This window comes from Mytilus edulis, chromosome 8 (assembly GCF_963676685.1).
Source record: "Mytilus edulis chromosome 8, xbMytEdul2.2, whole genome shotgun sequence".
Lineage (NCBI taxonomy): Eukaryota > Metazoa > Mollusca > Bivalvia > Mytilida > Mytilidae > Mytilus > Mytilus edulis.
The window spans coordinates 13,023,500-13,050,275 of NC_092351.1; the positions used below are offsets into that span (position 1 = coordinate 13,023,500).

Consider the following 26,776-nt stretch of genomic DNA (forward strand, 5'->3'; position numbering starts at 1 on the left):
TATAACCACTGAACCATGAAAATGAGGTCAAGGTCAAATGACACCTGCTATTTGGACATGTACACCTTACAGTCCTTCCATACACCGAATATACTAGCCCTATTGCTTATAGTATCTGAGATATGGACTTGACCACCAAAACTTAACCTTGTTCACTGATCCATGAAATGAGGTCGAGGTCAAGTGAAAACTGTCTGACGGGCATGAGGACCTTGCAAGGTACGCACATACCAAATATAGTTATCCAATTACTTATAATAAGAGAGAAATTAACATTACAAAAAATCTGAACTTTTTTTTCAAGTAGTCACTGAACCATGAAAATGAGGTCAAGGACATTGGACATGTGACTGACGGAAAGTTCGTAACATGAGGCATCTATATACAAAGTATGAAGCATACAGGTCTTCTAACTTCTAAAATATAAAGCTTTTAAGAAGTTAGCTAACGCCGCCGCCGTAGCCGCCGTAGCCGCCGCCGCCGCCGGATCACTATCCCTATGTCGAGCTTTCTGCAACAAAAGTTGCAGGCTCGACAAAAATTGATAATTATCAAGCATACTGTATCAGGCCAATAATAATTACCAGGGGTCATGATAAATCCAAGAGGACATGTTTTTTTGTAACACGAACAGTCTTCCTTTGAAGGTACACAGTAACAACTGTGTTCTGGTTTTATAATAAAGACATAACTCCTTGTGTAGTCACAGCGACACTGTCTGTCAGAATCAGCTGTTCCCTCAGTATGGATAACTTGTCCCTCTTCTTTACAGTTAGTCTTTTCAAAGATACAAGATGACATTCCATTGGTAGAAAAGGAAAACGGCTGATATCTGGTACCTTCACAATCCCGCCGATCAAGATCGCCAACCAAAACGAGTTTATGTCCTGCCATAGAGAAGGAAAAAAAGAATTTAATCTTATACTTATGTCTAGTATCATTTTTCATGGTCTATTTTCTTAAATGAATTTGTACCCCCGTATATGAGGTTTTTGTCATTGGAGCAAAGTGCAGTTGACTTGTTTAGATTACCTTTTCCGTTATAACATGAGGGAACCCTTACCTTAACGTAGCTTGATTTTAAGATCAATTAAGTAATTTCGTCAGAGTGAAATCACAAAGTTTCTGTCTACGCGTAAAGTTCAAATAAACTGGTTCATTTATTAGTAGAATTAACATTCTTTTAGAAAACTAGAATAATTTCGCAGTTTTATTGGCCAAATAAGGGACATCCTAACACCTCCAGTACTGAGAACACAAAAACATGTTTGCTATATTAGAAGTTAGAAAATCCTTACATTAAAACTCTTTAGAAACCAAGTATAGCTTAAGGATAAATAAAGAGAAGAAGGCTAATCAAGCAACATGTTTGGTGCCTTTAAAATGTTTCATCTTTCACCCAGCAATTATTTTTTTATTCTACCATCTTTTTGGAAAATTTTAAGTTTCAGTATTAACTAGTGTATATATTGCACCAACTATTGCCATTTAAACACACTTTCTTATATTTCTTCCAATAATATATTATATAACTTGAATGTTCAACACCCCAAAAAATCATGTTGTCCGGTGTTGTTTTCTAAATCGTTCAAAGAATACCCAAATTACGAAAACAGACTTTCGATTGTCACAAATATGATAGATTATATAGAAAACTTGTCCCTTTCTGGTCTGATTTTATCATAACTAAAGCATGTGTTAAAATATTGCATTTTTAAGGGTCTTTCCAATTTTGGTGAAGGGGTAATTTTCCCTCGTGTTACCGCTGTTTTTTTTTCACCTGTGGAAATGTTTGAAAGACCAAGATTTGATTTATTGTAATGCAATGAGAAGAGCATCATTTCCTAAATGTATTACTTCTTATGTATCTATAGGCCATTGGCAGCTAGTTAATAAATCCGAACTACCCAACGATCAGAGTTTAGAGATGACGAATTTTGTTTTTCTCTCCTGTTCCAACCTTTTTGTGTACCTTCTGAGAATATTTCCTTATCAGCACTAAAACAGTACATGTGTTTTTATAGTATTAGTATGTGATTAAATTGATATGTAGATGGAAGTAAACTTCCACCCAATTTGAATAAAAGGACAGAAAGAACTTTGTAATTCCTTTCTGTTACGTTCTGTCATGTTACCTGACTAAAAGTAACATAACCATAATTAGTAACATAAAGGATGTTAAAGACAATTTCACTAATGAATCACAAAGTTAATCTAATATATGCCAACCATTTCATTTAATATGAGTTATGAACATTATGTTAAATAAATCTCAACATAATATACAGTATATTGAATAAAGACAGTTTTTTACTTTTGATAACAGCAAAGAATATTGTGCAATAATTCCAGTATTACAGTAGATGGTAACAGAAAGGAATTTATTTTAGAATTTTTCGTCACCTAAACAGAGTTTCCATCTTGCAAAAACAGTTTCAAAAGACAAATGACCTTGCTTGCATGCTGTTATCTTCCATTCAAGACCAATTTGAAATGATGTATTTTTCTTTAACTATGAAATAAAGCATTTGTTTTGAAAGAATAATTCCGTCCTGCTACTTGTCCTCTTACTCAAGATTCTTTCATGTTACCGACATATCGGACTATATTTTAGTATATTTCTAAACCTTTTATATAAAAAATGCTTAAATAAATAATTGGCATTCAATAAACTATTGCAGGATATAAAAGTAAATCACAAATAGTATCTTAACTTATTCCTTATTCCCATTAGAAACTTTTTTTTAAACTGATTCACTTTGGTAACGGGAAAGAACTGGAATTTGTTTGTACCATTTTTACAATTGCAACTATTACCACATTTAACAATTGTTTGAATTACAAAAAACAGTTCCTAGATCCTCAGTGTGTGTTCTTCGATTTGAGCTATTAAAAAACCGGTTCGGAAGACATTTCTGTTTTGTTTTTCCTATTACTAAAAATTAGACATTTTCAGATAATGTCTCCGATAAAACAAACATTTTGCTGATCAAAATTACAAATGTCCTACTTCTGAATGTTCATAAGACTTAAGACTAGCTGACATCAGTGTTGAAATTGTTTTAATCATGTTTTACATAATTGCAAGTTGAACATAAACTAGAGGCTCTAAAGAGCATGTGTCGCTCACCTTGGTCTATGTGAATATTAAACAAAGAACGCAGATGGATTCATGACAAAATTGTGTTTTGGTGATGGTTATGTGTTTGTTCATCTTACTTTACTGAATATTCTTGCTGCTTACAATTAACATCTATAATGAACTTGGTCCAGTAGTTTCAGTGGAAAATGATAGTAAAAATTAACAAATTTTATGAAAATTGTATTAAAAAATGACTATAAAGGACAATAACTCCTTGGGGGTCAATTGACCATTTTGGTCATGTTTACTTATTTTTAGGTCTTACTTTGCTGTACATTATTGCTGTATAAAGTTCATCTATATCTATAATAATATTCAAGATAATAACAAAAAACAGCAAAATTTCCTTAAACTTACCAATTCAGGGGCAGCAACCTAACAACAGGTTGTCCGATCCATCTGAAAATTTCAGGGCAGATATATCTTGACCTGATAAATAATTTCATTGCTGTCAGATTTGCTCTAAATGCTTTGGTTTTTGAGTTATAAGCCAAAAACTGCATTTGACCCCTATGTTCTATTTTTAGCCATGGTGGCCATCTTGGTTGGTTGGCCGTGTCACCGGACACATTTTGTAAACTAGATAAACCAATGATGATTGTGTTCAATTTTGGTTAAATTTGACCCAATAGTTTCAGAGATTTTTGTAAAAGTTAACAGACGACGCAAAGTGATGAGAAAAGCTCACTTGGTCCTTCGGGCCAGGTAAGCTAAAAAGATAAATTAGTATCAATTTGAGATATCTGCAAATCAAGATAACATGTTAATGTAATATGAATTTTAACCCAACATTGTACTAGACCGACCCAGTGACTTGGATTTTTCACGCCATAGTTCATTCAAAACTGACCAGCATTTGTGCTAACTCCTTTATGCCGCATGCTTAGAATGACAATTTTCTACTCTTTGATGTGACACGACTGGGATGCGAATCCACGAACTCCCTAACTCGAGACAAAGACGCTTACAATTAATATTCACATCTACTTCAATGTCCTACACAACATAAATGTTGCTTCAAGATGTATTGTATAAAGAAAGTGTGCGTATGGCATCGGCTATTAATTATGGAGCAAAAAACATATTTTGTAAAATATGTCAATGCCCCTGCAGCGTTCATTTGATGCTTACTTCTCATATAGACAAGATTAATACAAATAAAAGCTACATAAACTTATAGTGTGTATTCGGAATAGTTATATTCGGAAAAAAATGGATGAATTTGTGCTAGTTTCCTGTTAAGAAAACCTACAATAGTTTTATCTATTCGATGAATTGTTTTTGTTAATATAGTAATGTATAACAACGTTACGACTACCGTGAAGTATCTAATATATATACAATATATTAACATATATAGAGTGTGACTGATAATATTTCAGTTTCTATAATCAAAACACAGGTAACAAACCTGCTGGATCATTATATGATCTCGTATCACAAAATTCTCCAAACTCATTTGTATTTTCATCAAATAAACAGTGATAACCCTCCGAAATGTTACATTTACTGGCAGCTCTCAATTTCCATTCAGTTCGGGATGGACATTCAAAGTTAGAGTAGCTTAGAACTGGTGTTGTTACAATAATCTACAAATAGAAAAACTGTTATGAATTACATACACTTCAAACTACATCGATTAACGACTGTATAAATAAAAGAAAAATAAATTTAATATACTTATAAGGCGATGCGGTATGATTATCTAAATGTATATCATTGATAATCTAAAACGTGATGAGTCGCATATATGCAGAATTAAACATTTCTTTTCAAATTAAAAGTTTAAGTTGCAATATCCTAACAGTTTTGTTGCACGCGGTCGTTTCAAAAGTTTTAATTGAAATCAACATGAATTCTAGGGGATAATGTTATCATTTTTCAAACGTTAACAAAACTAGATTCCTAAAATTCCAATTTTGTAGAAACATTTGCAACTATGTTTGTAATATGCAATTCTCCATTATAAACTAAGAAATACTAATGAGACAACTTTCCACCAGCGAATAAATGACGTAGAAATTAACAACAATAGGTCATCGTAAGGCTTCCAACTACCATCAAAACCCATACCTCATATCAAGCTGTAAAAGGCCATTATGTATGGAACGCAATGACTGCCTTATCTTCATGATCAGCATTATATGCATTGATAACAACATAATATGCAGTGGTCACACCATTATATGCAGTTGTAACACCATTACATGCAGTGGTCACACAATTATATGCAGTGCTCACACCATTATATGCTGTGCTCACAACATTATATGCAGTATTCACAACATTATATGGAGTGCTCACAACATTATACACAGTGCTCACAACTTTATATGCAGTGGTCACAACATTATACGCAGTGCTCACAACATTATATGCAGTGCTCACAAAATTATATGGAGTGCTCACAACATTATACGCAGTGCTCACAACATTATATGCAGTGCTCACAATATTATATGGAGTGCTCACAACATTATATTGAGTGCTCACAACATTATATAGAGTGCTCACAACATTATATGGAGTGCTCACAACATTATACGCAGTGCTAACAACTTTATATGCAGTGCTCACAACATTATACGCAGTGCTCACAACATTATATGCAGTGCTCACAATATTATATGGAGTGCTCACAACATTATACGCAGTGCTCACAACATTATATGCAGTGCTCACAATATTATATGGAGTGCTCACAACATTATATGCATCTATTGTCTGCAAATTGAACAGACATAATCTTAATAATGCACGGGACGTTTAATCTGAGAACATGATGAAACTAAGAGTTGAATGAATGAACTAATTCTGTTCGTTGTAAGAAATACGCATGGCATAATGATTTTATTGAAGGTCCGCACAAAAATTTGTCACCATAACAGAAGCACAAAAAAAACGGCAATCGTTATTATATCAATATTTAATTGTAATATAATTATATCAATGGAGAACTACTAGTTTTGTTTTAATGTGAAATCTTTTCCTTGTTGTCATTGGCCTTCTAATCTAATTCTTATCATATACAAGCTTGTCTTTAGTCTGATTTTTTGTCTATAGTCTGTTATTTTGGCTAAAAAACGTTTTTCCATATCCCATGTTTGGATCAATGTTAGAGGTTGAAAATCTCACATCTGAATATTTTTCGTTATCTAGAAACGTTACTTTTGACGGTGGATCTTGATTGCTTCTCTGGGGCTTCTTTCTCCTGTATATAAATCACTCACGGGGCAAAAATTGGTCATTATAGAAACTTCATTATTGGACTTTTTTGTATATGTTCCGGACCATATGAGTATTTGGACCATACGCGTATGGTCATGACCAAATGCGTATATACTCATATGGTCCGAGCATACACGTATGGTCGGGGTTATGAACACGTCTACTTTAAATTATTTGGCACTCTTCATAAGGAATGACGCTTCTAGTTATAATGTGTGAAAAAGGTCATTTTATTATATTTTCTGAATAAAAAAGATAAACTAAATAACAAAATTTCACACAGTTACTTTTACTCACTATTTGTAAGTACAATAAGAAGATGCCAAAATCAAATGCACATATTGTAAATTAAAGGAAGTTTTGTTATTTTAAGTATACTGGACCGTTGGTTCACAAGGTGTCTTCTGATTTACCACGTTTATTGCGTAAAGTAGATGATATCACGGGCAGGGACCATTGTATTTTTTTAAGTTGTCCTGTGAATATAGCGTTCTGTAGTCATGTAACAATATTTGAGATCTAGGGTAGCACTCCACAGTTAGAAAATGAAATTAAAATTGAACCACAAAATGTTTTATCATCTATTTCTGGATTTCCAATACATTAACCTTACTGTTTGTGTTGTACATGTGCATATGCATGTAATCAGTATCTTCCATAGATTTGATTTTCAAAAGTTAAAAGAGTGAAAATTAATTCCTTTTATGTGTATCCATGGCAACATTCTGCATTTATCTACCATAAAATATTGCAAAAAGGGGGGTGATCATGTCACATGTCCCCCCACAATTTGGATCAAACTAGAATTTCAATGACTTTGAGTAATACCTTTTTAGAAGCTGTTACCATTCATCTTCCTAATGGTCAAATAAAAAATGGGTGTCTTACGCCTCATTTTTTCGTAAAATCCAATCACAAAGTTCGTGTGATAAAAAGTTGGAAAAAAACATTACAATAATTGCCGGACCAATGTATGGTACGGACATGATATGCAAATACGGACTGTCATACAGAAAACAGCCTATATTACATACATTACACAACCTTGATGTTTATATAAACCCAACACAAAGGCTATTTTAATACTCAGCTATCCAAAAATGAATTTTATTGCACACTAGCTCTCATATTTGAAAAATCAACAATGGCCAAAATGCAAAACTACACACCTAACTGTGGAGTGCTACCTAGAGCTTCTTAAAACACCGTAGACACATCAAGCAGCTGCGAAAAAAAGTCAGAAACTAACAAAACCTTTAAATAGACTTATTAAGAAGGAATAGTAAGGTCCCAACGTATTATTATATAGGACATCGTTTTGGTCAAATTCTTCATGCTCGCTCAAGAATGGATTCAAGTTCATTCAATTCTCACCTTTTCGTTCGTAATTTAGTAGACTCTCCAAATTGTCGTTGTGGTGAACAAATACTCACTTTCTGTTCTCTTGTCCTATATACACTAATTTAAGACATGAACTATTAGATTCTATTTCAGTTCTTCCTGTTCAAGTAAACACAAAAACTTTGCTTTTTGGATCAACGGTACTCTCAGATGAGCAAAATAGTATTTTATTTAGTGTGGTGCAAAATATACTATTAAAAGTAAACGTTTTAACCGTTGATATTAATGCTTCATCACTCAATAGGAACCCAAGCATTTCATACTGTATACATTACAATAATTCACGTTTATTTATAATTATTTTTATTTCATTTTTCTCATGAATTTTTTTTTCTTCTTTTTTCACCTTTTTCATATTCATATATTTATTACAGAGCATGCCAGTATTTATATTTATGTATTGTTCAATAAGTGTATTATTTTTGTAAAAGGAGACAGATTTGTAAAAGCAAACTGCTTGTTCCTGAATCCTTAATATTATTTCATTGTTTAATATGTTAAATATTGATTTATCTCAATAAATATTGTTTAAACTAAGAAAGGATATTGTTACGATACTGTTGTCAGGTCATTAAAGATTGCAAATTTTGGCGTTAATATTGATTCACTTATAGGGTCTTTGCATCGGAACTAAACACATTTATTTAAAAACCAGTTGTTGGCATGACACGGGTTATGTACTTCTCATATATGTTATGATGGTATGATACTTAACCCCTAACGGGAAGGATTGTACCTGATATTCATATGATGAAATCATAATCTTTCAATCAATTTAATTGAAGTCTGGGGCTGGCATGTCAGTTAACTGCTAGTAGTCTGTTGTTATTTATGTATTAATGTCATTGTGTTTATTTTCTTTGGTTACATCTTCTGACATCAGACACGGACTTCTCTTGAACTGAATTTTAAATGTGCGTATTGTTATTACTTTTCTACATTGGCTAGATGTAAAGCGGGAGGGTTGAGATCTCATAAACATGTTTAACCCCGCCGCATTTTTGCACCTGTCCCAAGTCAGGAGCCTCTTGCCTTTGTTAGTCTTGTATTATTTGAATTTAGTTTCTTGTGTACAATTTGGAAATTAGTATGGCGTTCATTATCACTGAACTAGTATATATTTGTTTAGGGGCCAGCTGAAGGACGCCTCCGGGTGTTGTATATTGCCTTAACGATAACATGACTTTGCTATAATGTTGTATATTGCCTTAACGATAACATGACTTTAATAACTGTTTTAATTTGTTTGATGGGCATTACCAAATATGACTGGATTCGGCAATTTCCGCTAAAACAAAATCCAAAGTCTACCGAATCTGAACCACCAACATAACATACATCAATCATCATCATCACCTTTATCAAGAAAAAACGTATAATGTTGTGACCACTGCATATAATGTCCCAACAAGTGCATATAATGATGGGACCACTGCGTGTTGTTGTGAGCACTGCATATAATGTTGTAAGAACTGTGTTTAATGGTGGGACCACTGCCTATAATGTTGTGACCACTGCATATAATGATGTGACCACAACATATTATAAGGATGTGATGACCACTGCATATGAATGTGACCACTACATATAACGTTGTGACAACTGCATATAATGCTGATTATCAACTTAAGGCAGTTATGACGTTGCATTATTATGCGTAGAACATATAAGTATTTCGTTAATAGGAAGTTTAAGGAGCGATTAATCTAAAACTGCACTACATGGTAAAGCATGCTGAAATGAAGCATGATAATAAATTTGGAAACTATTATTTGTAGTTCATAAGAGTGACAAAAATACGATGGACAAGATGGACAAACATTTATCTTACCTCCTCTACATTTCCAGTAATATGATTGGTTAAAAGCGTCCGCGTGGAGATTGTGTATCTTCCATATTAGGTAAGTAGGGAAGCATGGATTATTTCAATACACGTTTAGTCATATAGTTACGACTTTGGCACGATTTATTGATTTAAATGTACAGTATTGAAAGTTCTGTTTATTATTGTTATATTAAGGTTGTTGATATTAAATTGTTATTGTTGACATTACTTTTTTCGTGCAGACCAATAAAATTAATTTCTTAAAGGGGTAGGTCCGGTAAGGACCGATTTTGGCCCCAAATTTCAGTTTCATCTAACGAGATATTTAGGACACTTTTTAAACACTTAAGTGTCTATTTCAATTGATTCGATTAGTTTATGTTAAAGATTTTAACTGATTCAGTCATTAAAAACGCTCCGATTGAAGCTTAAATATGAAAAATCTATCAAATATGCCAAAAACGTCACTTTTCAGATGGTTTTCGTCAAAAATGAAAGTGGCCGCATCCGTGTTCATCTTCAACCTTTATATATGTTATGTATTATCATCAAATACAACTTACATTTCAATATTATGAATGAACACGAATGCGGCCACTTTCATTTAAGACGGAAACAGTCTAAAATTTAACTAAAATGCTATAATTGTGAAGATTTCAGTAATTTAGCATGACTTTATGATGCTAGTACACGATATATGTGCATTGTATTGTCAAAAACAGCACATAATTATGTAGCAGAAGCATTCTACTTTCCAAAAAATAGCTAAAAGATTACATTTTCACAATTTTGCAAAACTGCTTAATTTTTGGGCCAAAAAGGGGTCTTACTGAACCTACTCCTTTGAACACTTGAACACTTCAATATAAGCATAAGAAGATGTGGAACAAAAGGAAATGAGACAACTATTGTTTAAATTCAACAAATAAAGATAGTCAGTAAGATACATTCGTTACATATTGTGCTAATGACTTAATGTGATATATACGGGCCCGGGGTCAGTACATCCATATAAGATGAAAGCGAACGAGCTTTGCTCTCACTCCATATGGTTTTACTGACCCAATATATATCGTATTAGTTCACTAGCAAAAATTATGTATTACTTATATACGGACACACATACTGTAGGACTGACAGGAGTAAAATAGTAAACCCCTACTTCATAAATTAATGGAGATATAACTACTGTAACAGTTGTATAGAAGACTAATCTTCAAAGATAACATACATAAACAAAATATAATCTTAGATAGATTCTTTAATTTAAAACTGACTGTGTAGAGCAATTGTTCTAGAGATACCTAATTTGAATGTGTAACTATAAAATAGTGATATTGATATACTAAAAACGAGGTTTTAACACGTTTAAATACTTACTTTGGGTAAAACAATTGTAACACAAATTTCATAACTATAATGGGTCAAATAGAGGTGATTAAAAGTAAAGCTGAGTATCAATTCATGAACTTTCAACAGTTATATATGTAATGAACAATTATCGTCACAATGTATGTGTAGTAATGTATATAACTTGTACATGTCCAAGGTCGTGTAATACATATAAACCATACGTTAAAATACTTACAAAAAGTAGACGAAACCATTTAAAGCAAAACATGTTGTATTTTTCATCCATAATTGTCAATCTGAAAGACAAAATACAATTCAGATTCCATAAATTATGATTCAACATCGTGTCATGGAACAAAGATAATCTCAACTAAACGTTTTACTTCAATATTAAACATCAATTTATAACCTATGATAAAATATGTTTGATCAAATCTCAAGAGGTCTTGTTTGATGAGATAAACATGTACGGGTAAGTTATGAGACGACACTATCTCATTCCTGTAGCCGAAAAAAAATAACCATAGAATAACTAATCGAAGAATACAAATAGAGAACAATAGTCAACGAGTAACCGAACAACACATTAACTCACGAATACGCGTAGCCCATGAGTTAATTTAGTATGACTCAGTATTAATATGTTTACAGTGTTGTTGTCAGTGTTGTTCGGTCAGGAGTTGAATATTTTTAGAAATTTGAATTCTTTTATAAGTTAGTCTTTTTATCACATTGGCAAGTAGCTTTTTTGATGAAATTAAAGTAAAATAAGTAGGGAACTATATTTGTTTCTACGCAATCACAATTTGTTTTGATCCGACGTTATCGACGTCTTGACAATGCCTATTGTTCTTATAAGAGCATTATTTGAACAATTTGGCTAAACAGGAATATCTCAATTTACCAGATGTAGTATACTTTTCTTAGATGTTTTATAGTATGAATATGGAATGAAATTAATACATTATTGCTGCTTTTGTTAGACAATATGAATCTCTAACCTGTAAGAACAAAACAAACCAAAACGATACACACAGTCAACGTTATAATAGTGTGATAATGTGGGCATATCGTCATATTTCATTGTTGAGTGTATAGAGATATTTTAAGAACAGTCCAGATGAACACTTTTTTTAAAAGAGATATTTTATTACTAGTATATTTTTCGGTCATAAATTTTTGTTGATGTAAGTAGACAGTGTTAACGTTGAGGAGATCATCATTACAATATTAAAAAAAATAGAAAATCAACCAACTAAAACCAAACACCCAGAATGTCAACATCCACCACAAGTTTACAGACATGCTAGATGACAATGGGCTTACTCAAATAATTACTAAACCAACAAGACGAACTAAACTCTTGGATTTGTTTATAACAAATTACCCAGGTAGCTTTAGACGAACACGAGTGGTACATGGCCTATCCAACCATGACATTGTATATATTGAAGTGGACATAATACCATCAAAATTACAAAAGAAACCAAGAAAGATCCTCTTTACAAAAAGGCAAAATGGCAAAGTGTGATAGACGACTTCACAATATTAAATTCACAGCCAAATTACTCCATGATAACCTTTCCTCCTTGTAAATGACATCTGGAACCTATTTGTAACATCACTTGAAGATAGCGTTAATAAAAACTTACCAACTAAGACTTCTCGTAAAAGGATGGTTGCCCATGGATAAAAACAGACCTAAGAAGAAAAATCATCAGATAAAAGACCTTAAGAGCAAACCCCACAGAGAACTATAAGAATTAAGCTTATATTAACTAATTATTATTTATCCTTATACCACCATCTATTTAAAAATGAGAACTTCTATTTTATTCTCTTTTTCAATGTTTTTTATTTGTGTTAATAAAAACCTCCAACAACAATTTAACTGCCATGATTGTAACACTACATATATGTCATGATGGTATCAAATAACACTACACAACAAAACTTGGAAAACAATCTCAAGAAATATACACGTTTTACTTTACATGTACAAGAAACGTAGAAATAATTTTAACAAGTATTGGGGAAATTTCCCCACCATGTTGATAACCAATCAGATATCAATAATTTGGGAAATTTCACCCAAAAAAATGATGACAACAGAAATCAATAGAATGGGGAAATTTCTCTAAAAATATGTTAACGAAAATGAAATCAATAGAATGATGAAATCTCCACTAAATGATGAAAACTTAAAAGAAATCAATAAAAAAGGGAAATTTCCCCCAAAAAATTACTATCACCAAAAAGAATTCAATAGAAATCATAAAAATGTGGAAATTTCCGCACAAATTGATAACCAAAAAGAAATTATAAGACGAATTGTATAACACTTTTAACTAAACACCTAGATGAACCGAGCCTTTAAACATTTAATCAAAAAGCAGATTGCTCTGAGGGACACGATTGCCATGGTTTTCATTGATACATGTATAAGTATTATTTTCTAAAATAATTCAACTGCACGTGTAAAATGCTCGTAAAATGTAATTTACGTAATCTGAATAGTTATTCAACTTTAAAAATAGCCAATCCTCAATACAATATGAATAATGTAATTATTGTGTTTTATTTTTGTAATATCAATTCCAAGTTTACTTTCCACAGCAGTCACTAAGAGTGAGAGAAGGTATTTCACTTCGTAACGTATCACCTATTTTCCTAAGTGAATTCTAGGTAGAACCCCATTCCTAACTCTTTAAATATTTAATTTTCTTTGGGTCAGTAGGCATGACTCTTTTCCGTACACATTCCTCTGTTTATGCGATCGATTTTAATATAATACGACGTCTATCGACAGAACGAGTTAATTTTTCTCGACGTATCGTCATTTGACGAAAGTTACTTACGGAAGGGAGACAACTCGAAGCGATAATATGGAAGACTTTATTTTGGCCGAAGGGGTGTTTTAGTTACACCTTTACGTTGTGGACTACATTTATCTTAACTTAAATGATGATGTTATGCAAATGATTTAAAATTATGCAACAACAATAACCCTCAATAGCAGACAGACATAGAAAGGATCTCGTGAGTTTCAAATTAATCAATGGAGTGGGGAATCCAGAGCAACCATTCAATCTGATACCCCTTCAAGTCAAGAAAACTATACGCATGCGTTTACTTACCTAAAAAAAACGGCCCAAGTATAGAATACGTTTAAGTAGTTCCGGCAATATTCGAAATATCCATACGCCAATACTTTAAATATGTTTAGGCGCGCAACAATCTGAAGGCCTAGTTCCGGCAATAATCGAAATATTCATTCGCTGAAACATTAAATATGTTCTTGTGGGTCGGTGTTTTTGGGGGTTAACATAACAGCTGTTAATATGTCAATGTGGATAGGGACTAGCATGAGGTTGGATACTCAATTAAATAGTCAGCAAGTTTACAGGGTCAGCAGGTCAACAGGTCAGCAGGTCGATAGGTCAGCAGGTCGACAGGTCAGCAAGTCGACAGGTCAGCAGGTCGACAGGTCAGCAGGTCGACAGGTCAGCAGGACAACAGGTCAGAAGATGTTTCATGTTATCCATAGATTATTAGTCATTAAGTCAGGATGTTGTGTAGAGGGAAGGTTTGGTACTCAGTTAAATAGTCAGCAAGTCGACAGGTCAGCAGGTCGACAGGTCAGCAGGTCAACAGGTCAGCAGGTCGACAGGTCGACAGGTCAACAGGTCAGCAGGTCGACGGGTTAACAGGTCAGCAGGTCGACAGGACGACAGGTCGACAGGTTGACAGGTCAGCAGGTCGACATGTCAGCAGGACGACAGGTCGACAGGTCAGCAGGTCAACAGGTCAGCAGGTCAACAGGTCAGCAGGTCGACAGGTCAGCAGGACGACAGGTCGACAGGTCAGCAGATGTTTCATGTTATCCATAGATTATTTGTCCATAGACGTTTTCCATAAATTTTTAAAGGACATTGCAATCTTTAATGAAAAAAAATGAAACGCCAATAAAAGATAAACTAAAATGGATTAAAAAGCGCCACTGTAAACTTTTAGAAAAAGTAATTGACGAGTTTTGTTTTGTTGAAATTTAATTTTTCCTCTCAAATAAAATATACAATCACTTCTTTTATATATTAGATGAAAAACTATATATAGCTTATACTGTTATTGAATGTGTTGATGCTTATGTTTTTTTATCTGTAGAACCGTTTGCCTAAACTTTTAAAAATTATAAAAAAAGAAATAGCTACATTTTCGACTTGTCAGACTGTCAATCAAGCTAATTGTTGACATGTCGCTGTCGACCTATCGACCTGTCGGCCTGTTGACCTGTCGGCCTGTCGACCTGTCGGTCTGTCAATCTGTCAACCTGTCGACCTGTCGACCTGTCGATCTGTCGACCTGTCGGCCTGTCGACCTGTCGTCCTGTCGACCTGTCAATCCCAACTTAATATGGCGATTAAACATAACTACAATCTTCAAATAATAAACCTGGAAAATAATTTAACTTGTATAAAAACCGATTTACTTCATTTGACTTAAATATAAGTCCGATGGTACTACAATCACGTATTATATACTTGATCCAAAAAAACCTAGACTTGTGATTTGTATCAAGGACGTTTATTAAATGTTAATTAAACGACCTCCATTTCTTTATGGAAGTACAATATCAAATATCAGTTTCATAACGGTGACATATCAGAAAACTCCATTTCAGTTCTTATATGACAGAAATAGATTTATCGATCAGAATTCGGAGAACTCTCGCATGTTATCAAAACTCTGAGATGTTCCTTGATGTTTAGAATGAAACGGTTGACGCAAGGGCATGGCCCTGAGTCAATGGTTTAAGTCTACAGATTGCTTAAAAGCAATCGTATCCCAAAAACAACCTTTACGCAAGCCTTGTAGATAATAAAAATAATTCATTTAGGATAAATATATATATATATATATACTAGAAAAAAACTCGAAATATACTCTGGTTCATAACTTGAAGATATATATAGTTTTGGTGTAAGGCGATATTAGGGTCTTAAATCTTTTTGAAGCGTGTCACAAACGAAATACTTCTACTCAATATGACATGAAATAGGGGTACTTTCCAGCCGCACTTCTGTACCATTTTTATTCGAAAACCGAAGTAACCCCTTCATCCATTTCGTGTTGAATCTGTTGTAATATATATTGCTGAAAGCGTGGAGTGAATATGTATCACAAAGGTTAATCCGCATCTGATTTCAGGTGTTTTCGTGCTCTGAACCACTCTCAAATATGAGTGGGCTGTATATTTAATGTTTTAATATATAAATGAAAGGACTGTCACATTTCAGCAGCACTCCTGTACCCATTTTTAACCGAAAACCGAAGTAACCCCTTCGCCCTTTTCGTGCTGAATTATTGCGATTCCCCGGAAGGAAAAGCTCTTGGCGTGTACAAATCTGTTGTTATATATATTGCTGAGAGCGTAAAGTGTATATGTATCACAAAGGTTAATTCATATTTGATTTCAGGTGTTTTCGTGCTCTGAACCACCCTCAAATATGAGTGGGCTGTAAATTTAATTTATTAATATGTACATAAAAGGAGGGTCACATTCCAGTAGCTCTTCTGTACCCATTTTTAACCGAAACCCCAAGTAATCCCCCATCCTTTATGGTTTACTTTTTGCTGAGCAGATCATAAACCTTGCTTAGAAAGCGGAAATGATGACGGCACGTAAATGTTTGCTAATTTATCTCAAAACAAATTCGCAAGATGTTCTTGATGCAGATTCAAGGTGATTACCAAATTAAACATTGTTCGTGTTCATAGATATAATAAGATGTGGTATGAGTGCCAATGAGACAACTCTCCATCCAAATAACAATTTATAAAAGTAGACCATTATAGGTCAAGGTACGGCCTTCAACACGGAGAATATTTGCTAATCAATGCAAAAATTTTAAACATTTTTCACAACCCAAGCCCATATTTCCAAGATATAAAAATTATAACTATGTAACAGTACTCAGCAATCTTTCCAAGCTACAGATAGTGTGTTAAGACCAGAAAACAGGGCAGAGGTGCAAAACTTGTATACTGGAAATGAACAGAAATAGTAAGCCCTGGCAACGTAAACACCACAGATAATCTAGTTACCAGATTTCCAAGAGACCAGAACCACCCACCATCACATGCATATATCAAAGCCAAGCTATCCATGTCACACTTACCAGAGAAAGCACACTTCTGCCTAGACCCACTACCCACACTCTGTGACAGTGAAATACTACAGTTCCGGTGCAGGGAATGGGACGAAAACACCAGGCAGATTGTAGAAAAGATACCAACCTTTACAGTCTGTAAATCCTCACTGTATCGTCAACGCAATACTGAACTACATAGGCAGCCCGCAACCAGACAAAACATCGACTTACAAACAGAATGGGGAGAAACTTCAACAGGTTATAATGATCAGAACGACGCAGGGAGAAAACGCAAGACTCGCAAGTTAAAGTACCGCAATATAGACAACAGACTGACCCAACTTAAGGATAGACTACAGCAAGGACAGATCAACGTATATCACTACACTAATTAAGTATCCCACCTACTTAAACTAGGATGAAGATCTACAGAACATTCATTTAGTGTGTGCTATTGATATTTCTGTGCTACGTTTTGTAACCATTGTGCTTGCATTACTATTTAAAAAAAATGTATGATGTGTGTATCTACTGAACATTTCTTTAGTGCCATTATATGTTGTCTGAATCTACTGAACATTTATTTAGTCCACCCTAAATTATCCAAGATCTTTCCCAATCCTCCTGTCTTAGCTTTTCGGAGACCAGCAAGTCTAAAAGACTTATTTGTTAGAGCTGACGTCTCCTCAAATAAAAGCTGTTCAATTGCAGGATGGTGCAAGTCATGTGGTAACAGACGTTGTCTGACTTGTCAACAAATACTTAATACTCAAACATTTACTTGCCACTCGACTGGGTCTGTGTACACTATATTAACTTGCAAAACCCAGAATGTTGTATGCCTCCTTCATTGTCGATGTGGCATGCAGTATGTTGAAGAGACAGAGCAGCCATTCAACAAACGCATGAATGGTCATCGAAGTGACTACACTTGCAAGCCCGACCTACCCGTAAGTCGTCATTTGAGATCACCTGGGCACACACAAGCTGATTTCAAAAACCTAACCATCACAATCATAGACCACAACGAGGGTTGGTCGACGGTCGACAGAGTTGCTCGGGATTGATTTTGGATAAGTTACGGACAGTTTCCCAAGAGGCCATAAATGAGAAAACATAGAATGAGTCCATTATTTTCCTGCCATCACTTGTTTCCAGTAACTCCGGCTTTAGTACTGGCTTTACAGTTCGAAATTCTTTTTATAAAATACCAGTTTAAATTACAGGGCTCCATTCATTCGGGATGGATGTACAAGTACGTAGCCACGTTCAATTATTTTACCTCATTAGATCAAACTTATTTTTCTAATCATTATTAGACTGCTATTCGTTTGGCAGGCTCAAATATGTAGTTTCTGCTGCAATTGCCCTACCGTTGTCAAATTTGAAATATCATACAAACTTGGATCGGTTAGGACATTTTTGATTTTTTTTGTTTGAGGACTGCCCTCAATGCAGTTATAACATCTAAACTGTCACAACCTTTGGAAATTTAGAGTTGTGCCAGTTCACATCGAAAATAACTATTTTCATTTGGCATATCTTTGTAATCTTTGCGCCGTGTTTAGAAATTTTAAAATTGTATCAGCGTCTGTGGTGTTCGCTTAAATTGTATAAATTACAAGATTTAGAAAAGGTTTCTCAGTTTGAATATATTGACATGAATCATTTGACATCGTGCTATTGTTGAAGAAGGATATCTGATAAATAGATGGAAAACAAACACTAAAAAGTGTTGAATATCATTGCACAAAGATGGAAAAACTGAACAGATGATATAAGTTATACAATAATTGCAAATATTTCGGCTCAACAAATGGCCTTCTTCGGTGAAAAAAGTTTATTATATTCAGGATTTTGTATTAAAATCAATCGACCAAAACTTACCTGTATTATTACTGATCTATGTTTACACCTTATACATTATATATCATTATTGTTAAAACATTTGTCACCGAAGAAGGCCATTTGTTGAGCCGAAATATTTGCAATTTATTAAATTTTATAAATTATTCTACAAATTCCCTAACATGATTTCAGGAATTATCAATAATTACAAACCTGCTCGTGCATTTTTCATTGTTATTCAACGCAAAATAATTATCTAAGAAACCTGGGACGATCTCATTTCACAAAGGATTTCTATTGTCTACTTATTGTACCTCGAACTTATTTACCCGGTGTAGGTCTTTAAGTTGAGGTTCAATTTACTCAAAGTTAATCGGGCATGACTAATTAGATACGCCATCTTAAAATCAGGGGGTCCGAAATAGGATCGGGAAAAAACACCCAGCAAAATACCTTAATTTACAATTAAAGAATTTAAATATGGTGAACCAACACCTGAGGTAGTAATTCTGCGGTAGGGTAATAGAGGGTGGATACCACTCGGTATTCACAGTTGTCTTTCACTATAAAAGTAAATAAACGACATTAAAGACAACAACAATTTAAGAATTTGTTTGATTCAAAGTGCTTTTGGTCAATAATCAGGCGGTATTTGTGGAAATAACAACCTGTCCTGAACCGGGAGATGTTGGCTGCAATAGAAATTTGTTTATAAAAAAGTCCATATCTCATTTACTTATAGTGGCCGTTATTGATTGCAAATTCATGACGTTTTGTTTATGACATTCGTCTATCGTGGAGAAAAAAGGGAAGGAGGCTAATAGCTTAACTTACGAGTTCGATCATTATGGTTGAAATCTATTCTATTACGGCATACGTTTTACCTCTAGCGAACGCTCTGCCTTATTGTAAAAAGTGCCGCTCTAAATTTGTAAGCATTTCCTTCAGATTGATCCACTTTTAATCTAGTCGTGAATATGCATGACATATTTGCCACTGGACAAAAAGGAGCAATAAATTAATCAGCTTCATATAGTGATGTATAACCATTTGTCCTCAGTTGATTAGTCTCAAACAGTTTTCCAATTTTTATATATTTCATTATTATTTACATTTGAATTTTTATGCGTAAATATTAGCATTTCTTCCATCATTTTTCTCTTTGCATTTAATCTTTTTTTAACATTAAAAAAACGTTGTCGTAGTACACATCAGGGGTAACATTGTATAATTTCCTGCAGAACTAATAGGGGAGGGACTAGAACAGAAAAACAATCTTCAATGAGTGGCAATAACTCATATATTGAAGCGTACAACGACGGTTGTCTCGTCTAGGTGACAACATTTGCTGTTTAACTTTATTTATATCTCAGACTGGTATAAAAGTTGTCATAAAAGCAATAAAAAAAATGACGAAAAAAGGTTGACAACAATTTATAAAAAGATCCAACTTATTTTGGGCGTTTCATTTTTTTATATTGTCCTGCTGATCGGTTTTATTAAAAAAAAATCATCTACTATTGTTCTAGCAAAAGTCACAAAAATGTTGTTAAAATCAGCCATGCGACTTATTTGAAAAGATTTAGCTGACCTTTCTTGTTGTTTACACATTTCAATCATTCAACTCGTGCGTAGATCGTCTTTCCCTCGAATGATTTTTTTTAAGGTAAAGATAGCGTGAAATTCTCACTGCACCAGGCATCGGATATACATTCCTATCATATTTTGATCGGACAAAGCTGCGTATTTATATAACCAAAAAGCCAAACGAACGCACCCATTTAGCAAGGGTATACTGTGGGACGGAAGAGGTCCAGAGATGTCAATATTTCTATACCCAAGCGAATCATTTGGTTTTGAATAAAAGGAGATAAAGGTATACATTAATGCGACAGCAACCCAAAGACACAGATAAATAAAAATATTTAGAATAAACATTCGGTCTTTTTTTTTTATATAAAAAGATGCGTATACAGAATAATAAGCTCAAAACCCATCCATGACTAAATAATAGTTATACGGAGTTAATTCAATAATATTTACCGTCAAATATTATATATCCGAAAAGGCACATTTGATTAAATTATATTATCGTCAAAGATATCCCAACAATCACAAGTGCTTGGTTGAAAAATTTCACCTGCCATATTTTAATTTTGATTCGTGAAAATTTAAGAAAATGGAATGTAAAACAGTAAAAGAAAAACCCTTCACTGTATAATAAAATTGTAAAATATATAATGATAATGGATGACGACCAGCGGCAAATAAAATTGATATTCAGGACGATTACATGTAAATATAATAAGAGTATTAATCCCGTTTTTTTACTAGACTGACAAGCTGAGTCGGTTTTTTTTATTGTGTAAGTTCACAAGATATTAGTTCGCAGGAAGAAAAGTCATCCGACCCGGACACATTTCCGACTCGAGCCGGCCAGTCTGTGCTTTTCGTCTATGAATCCATGTGTTTAGCGTTGAAATAGAATACCAATTTAATTAAAGTCTTTGTTTGAGCCGTTCGGGATTCGAACAAATGACCTCCCGCTCTCGAGCCGAACGCCCCCACACGAGACCAACCAAGAGAGCGGTAGGGATCGGTAGTACAGAATATCATACCAAAAACTAAAGTACAATACACAATACAGTTTCACAGAATTCTCACAGTTACTAAAGCTAGCTAAAAGTATCTAATCTAAATTGGATGCGTGAAATGATATTTTAAACTACACGTAAACATGGATGATCGACTTCAGGGTGGATTTTAAGGATCAACGCTCTGTACCCTCATTTTCCAGTGGTATTTTAACGTTTCACGTCCAACCTCACTGTCGACCTCTAATTACAATACATACGACCTATCTATCGTATTTAAAATTTATGTGTTATAGTCCATAAACATGCATGAAATATTTGCTACTGGACGTAAAGCAAACAACAATCAATTAACTTAATTGATTTCTCTGTACTAGTACTTAGCACACAAAGACAAGATCTTGATGATCCGAGAAAGTTTTAAGCAATAACCATATATTGTTTTTGAGACACAGCGGGACATGTGAAACCCCCCAACCCTGTTTTTTTTTACAAAAATCTAAATAAAATTTTAAATCAAAACCAAAAAGTATACAGATCTTTAGATTAATATAACAAAGAAGTGTGTAAAGTTTTAAGCAATAATCATAAATTGTTTTTGAGATACGGCACAACATGTAAAAAAAAACTCCCCCTTTTTTACAAAATACTCAATAACTCAAAAATGAAATTTTGAATCATCACCAAAAAGTATGCAGATCTTTAGATTAATATAACAAAGACATGTGTAAAGTTTTAAGCAATAATCATAAATCGTTTTTGAGATATGGTGCGACATGTAAAAAAAAAACTCCCCCTTTTTTACAAAATACTCAATAACTCAAAAATAAAATTTTGAATCATTACCAAAAAGTATACAGATATTAAGATTAATATAACTAAGAAGTGTTTAAAGTTTTAAGCCATAATCAAGAATCGTTTTTGAGGTACGGTGCGACATGTGAAAAAAACACACCCCTGTTTTAGTTACAAAGTGCCGTAACTCAAAAAGTTTTAATCTTATTTTCACCAAAAAGTATACAGATCATTTGACCATCATAAGAAACAACTATGTTAAGTTTCATGAAATTTGAATAAGTCGTTCTCAAGTTACGGTGCGACATGTTTACGCCGGACAGACGGACAGACGGACGGACACCGGACATTTTGTATACCATAATACGTCCCGTCAAAATTTTGACGGGCGTAAAAAAGTTTTAAATATTTTTTTACTATTCTACTGTTTAAATATGATTTATAAAAAAAAATTGCCAGGCAAGGATAAAACTAAGAAAGATAAAAGTTTTTTTCAGGTGTTTTTGCTTTATTTAGACATGAAAAGGGAATAACGGACGACTAAATCAAAGAGTTTGTTTTCATATAATGCATTGACCTTTCGAATATATTTCGCCTCACAAGTTTTGATCGGGCCAGTGAAACCTAGTTCAATACGGTTTTATTCATTGAAGTTTGCTTGCATAGTTTTTTATTTTAAAAACACAAATAAAGCAAGATCTTTTTATTAATTGGACTGAATAGACAAAACTTATTTTGCATTCGCATGTAACGTACTGTAGGAAAATAACCAAATCAGATACAAAAGGAACATTTACCGGATGAATATTGTGCAGGACCTTATGCATCTAGGTCTGTTCGATTAAAAGTTCTGAAACAAGCTGTTTAAAAAAACTAATTGTTGGAAGAGTTTACTTACTGTTTTCTAAGGTCTGATCTTTACGAATCTATTTCATGATTACTGACAGATCAAAAACATCAAGTATATATAGCATGAAGTTGTTAGGGCATAATATTCATTGGTCAGTTATAAATGAGGTCTGTATGGGATTTCGATTGCCTGATTTATAAAATAAGAAATCGTTATTTTGAAAAGTTGGATAAAAAAATATAAATTTACCCCCTAATTTTGTAAAACTATCATTTAGTGTTATTTTGATGCTAATATTTTTTTATCAGAAATATTAATTTTATGATGTAATGCCATTAAATCGGTCCGTTTTCATTTCAATTTGGTAACTGTTAATTGTATATATCAGTCTGAGTACTATTTAACTATCATTTAAGTTGAACATATTGTATTAGACTCGTCCAGTTCAGGGGAATTAGGTTTCTGCAAGTGCTTTTTATGTACTTTTCTTATAATTTTGACGGTTTGTAAGTCAGTAAAAGTTCAATGATTAAGTTAATATTGACATTAAAAGACCTCCTCACAAAAAGAGCTGTTCAAATCCCCTCGCCCTTCGGGCTCTGGGATCTGAACATCCCTTTTTGTTCGGAGGTCTTTTAATATCAATATTAACTTATCATTGAACTTTTACTATTACTTAAAAGATCCTAGCTTTGTTTGATAAAAAAATTAATGTAGACAAATTATCATTTTTTACATTCGTATTCCTTGCCCAATGAAATAATTTTGCTTTTAAACACATAGGATGATCTTAAAGATATAACCAACACAGGGTTTCGATATATAGTTGAAAACTTCAAAATTAATAATATCAACATTCACTTTATAGGGATAACTTTACATGTATTGTTTGTTTATTATAAGCCAGCATTAAATGGATATGCATGTTATATTTGTAAATCCACACAGCATGTTATTTGTGGGACATGTAAACAAATGGTGAATAAGATTATGGAACATTTTTTGTATTTTTAATTATTTTTTTTTTGTTCAAATGACGGCATTTGCTGTAATATTCTCATAGCAATTCCACAGGGTAAAAAAGGAAAGGGAAAACCAAAACACATTATGTCAATTGTTCACAACTGGAAAAGTCTGAAAAAGGATATCGCCTGGCCACAAAACATGGTATCTTGCTCGAATCAGTTCGTGGTTGCTAAATCCCTTTCATGGGGGTACCTTCAGATGTTTTAACTGAACACTTTATTTCTTTAAGGCGTGTCATAAAATCTGAATCGATATTTGAAGGAAAGGGTTCTTTTAAAATGTGGATATTGTGGTAAAAACAATGTGAAGCATATTATTTAAAAAAAAATGTGTTTAACATTTCAATATAGTGTGCCTAACATATTAAACCAGATGCTCTGCAGGGTGCAGCTTTATACGCCCGCAGAGGTCTAACCCTGAACAGTTGGGACAAGTATGGACACAACATTCAGCCTGGATACAGCCCTGCATTTGGATTGTGATTAAATTGTTGACACAGAATGAATGTGATCTAATGAACTTGAAAATTTGTGTTTCCTTTTGAGCAATTCACTTTGCTGCAGAATATTAATCCCCTAAAAACAACATTATTTCAAGAAATTTTTATTTTGAATTTCTGAAATCTGAAATGAAAAAAAAAAATAATATATTAAACAGTTTTCTTTAAATAGAATTGGATTACACCCCCCTTACACTGCTTTTAAATTGTCTAAACTGTCCTTTAACCAGAAAACCCCTTGTTTTATCCCCTTTTTTGCCTCTATTTTCTAAATGATTTCAGTAATACCCCTCCGTAGCCATCCCTGTGTAGTATGGACATTTGTGGTATAATTACAGAGATATTTATACACACTTAAACACAAGTTATTGACTAAAAACTACAAAAATGCTTATTTAAGCCCCTTGTTTGACCCCCAACTTATTGAAACCCCCTTGGAGCAAGAACCTTTACTTTGTAGTAAGAAACCTTGTAGTATAATTTTAGAGAGATTCATACCCCTACACACAAGTTAATGTCTGTAAACTAGAAAAAATACTTCTTTTTTGCCCTTTTTAGACCCTAAATTTCTAGACCCTTTGCCCCCATAACGCTTAAAATAAATCCCAACCTTCTACTTATGGTATAAAACATTGTGGTACAATTTCAGAGCAATTGAAATACTTAAACACAACTTATTGTCCTGAAACTAGATAAATGCTTGTTTTGGCCCCTTTTGGTCCCTAATTCCTAAACCTTTAGGACCATAACTCCCAAAAATCAACCCAACCTTCCTGTTGTGGTTATAAACGTTGTGTTAAAATTTTATTGATTTCTATTCACTTCTGCTTAAGTAATTATCCGGAAACTATCCGTCTTCGGACGACGCTGACGACGCCGACGACGTGATACTGATATACGACCACAAAAAATTATTTTATGGGTTATCATTTTGATATTCTGTGCTTAACATTTTACAATTTTTGTATATGATTATGTTTTAATATGATTTTCTTATGTATAATCCCTGAAGTTTTTTCTAGTGATTATACATAATCCCTGAAAATTTTAGTGATTATATATCATCCCTAAACTAGCCAGTGATTCTATATAATCACTGATTATACAAATTCACTGTAACATAATTATATATATTTTCATATATATGTGTATAAAGCCTCCTTTCATGATAACCCTGATCCACCATTCTACAACTAAAATCAAAAACCAGGAGAAAAGAAAACAGACACTTTATATTCATAGTGCTTGGAGTGCAAGATTCCATAACAAAACTATACCCACAAACCACCGATCTCAATATAAGCAAATAAAATACGGCAAGCTTTTTAGAAAAGTTATTACCTGTATAGGATATTATAATCAGTGCTGTGTATTCATGTCATTAAAGTGTCAAGGTGATAACCTGCACACATTCTCCTCATATAAGATCATATTACGCATCAGTAGAGATGTTGGTTTTTTTGTAGCTTTTTACCGCGCACATTTCCGACCCATTTATAGTATTACTGTATACATACATTTGCTGCTTGCCTACTGACCGAGGCCCAGGATGAAGGTGAACATGAAATAATTTATCGATGTAACATATTTATATCATGTCAAAATTGTAATAGATAAATCAAACTTACCAATTTTAAGATGTTATACGGTTTATGGAGAATCAAATATGTTCACATAACCAAATATTAAAAGTCATTCTATAATATTCACTTAAACGTATGAGTGTTTTCATCGTCGTGCACACAGCCAAGTCCACATATATGTTTCTATTTTTAAAATAGGTATTTCCTGCATTTCTAAAAATAGTTTTATATTAAGTACTTATCGAAGTAGATTTATCGAAGAATAGTGTTAACTAATTATTTAACGGTAAGAAATGTTCAACGCTGTCACAAACACAAGCAAAGTGCATGCATCCGAAGCGCTTTTCGTGCTATCTGCATCAGAAACGATAAAAGGCGAATATTTGGAAGACATCCAAAATAAGAGTGGGAGTATTTTTTAGAAAATTGATATTAACACGTGTCGTTTTATGAACAGAAGAAATTTACAACACGACAGAA

The 26,776-nt window shown here is 33.4% G+C and overlaps 1 protein-coding gene across 2 annotated transcripts in view; it reads right to left on the reverse strand.

Annotated features, from left to right (window-relative positions):
* Nucleotides 1–26,492, reverse strand: part of LOC139484851 (uncharacterized) — a 47,304-nt gene extending 20,812 nt beyond the window's left edge. The window contains exons 1-5 of one of the 2 annotated variants that reach the window (XM_071268850.1): nt 26,342–26,492; nt 12,602–12,650; nt 11,185–11,245; nt 4,554–4,731; nt 585–887 (exon numbers count right to left, since the gene is read on the reverse strand). In XM_071268850.1, the coding sequence (XP_071124951.1) occupies nt 585–887; nt 4,554–4,731; nt 11,185–11,235 (532 nt within the window). In that variant the 5' untranslated portion in view covers nt 11,236–11,245; nt 12,602–12,650; nt 26,342–26,492. Of the gene's footprint in view, nt 1–584; nt 888–4,553; nt 4,732–11,184; nt 11,316–12,601; nt 12,651–26,341 lie in introns of those variants that run through there. The other variant, XM_071268848.1, reaches the window with a different exon arrangement.
* Nucleotides 26,493–26,776: the final 284 nt, after the last annotated feature.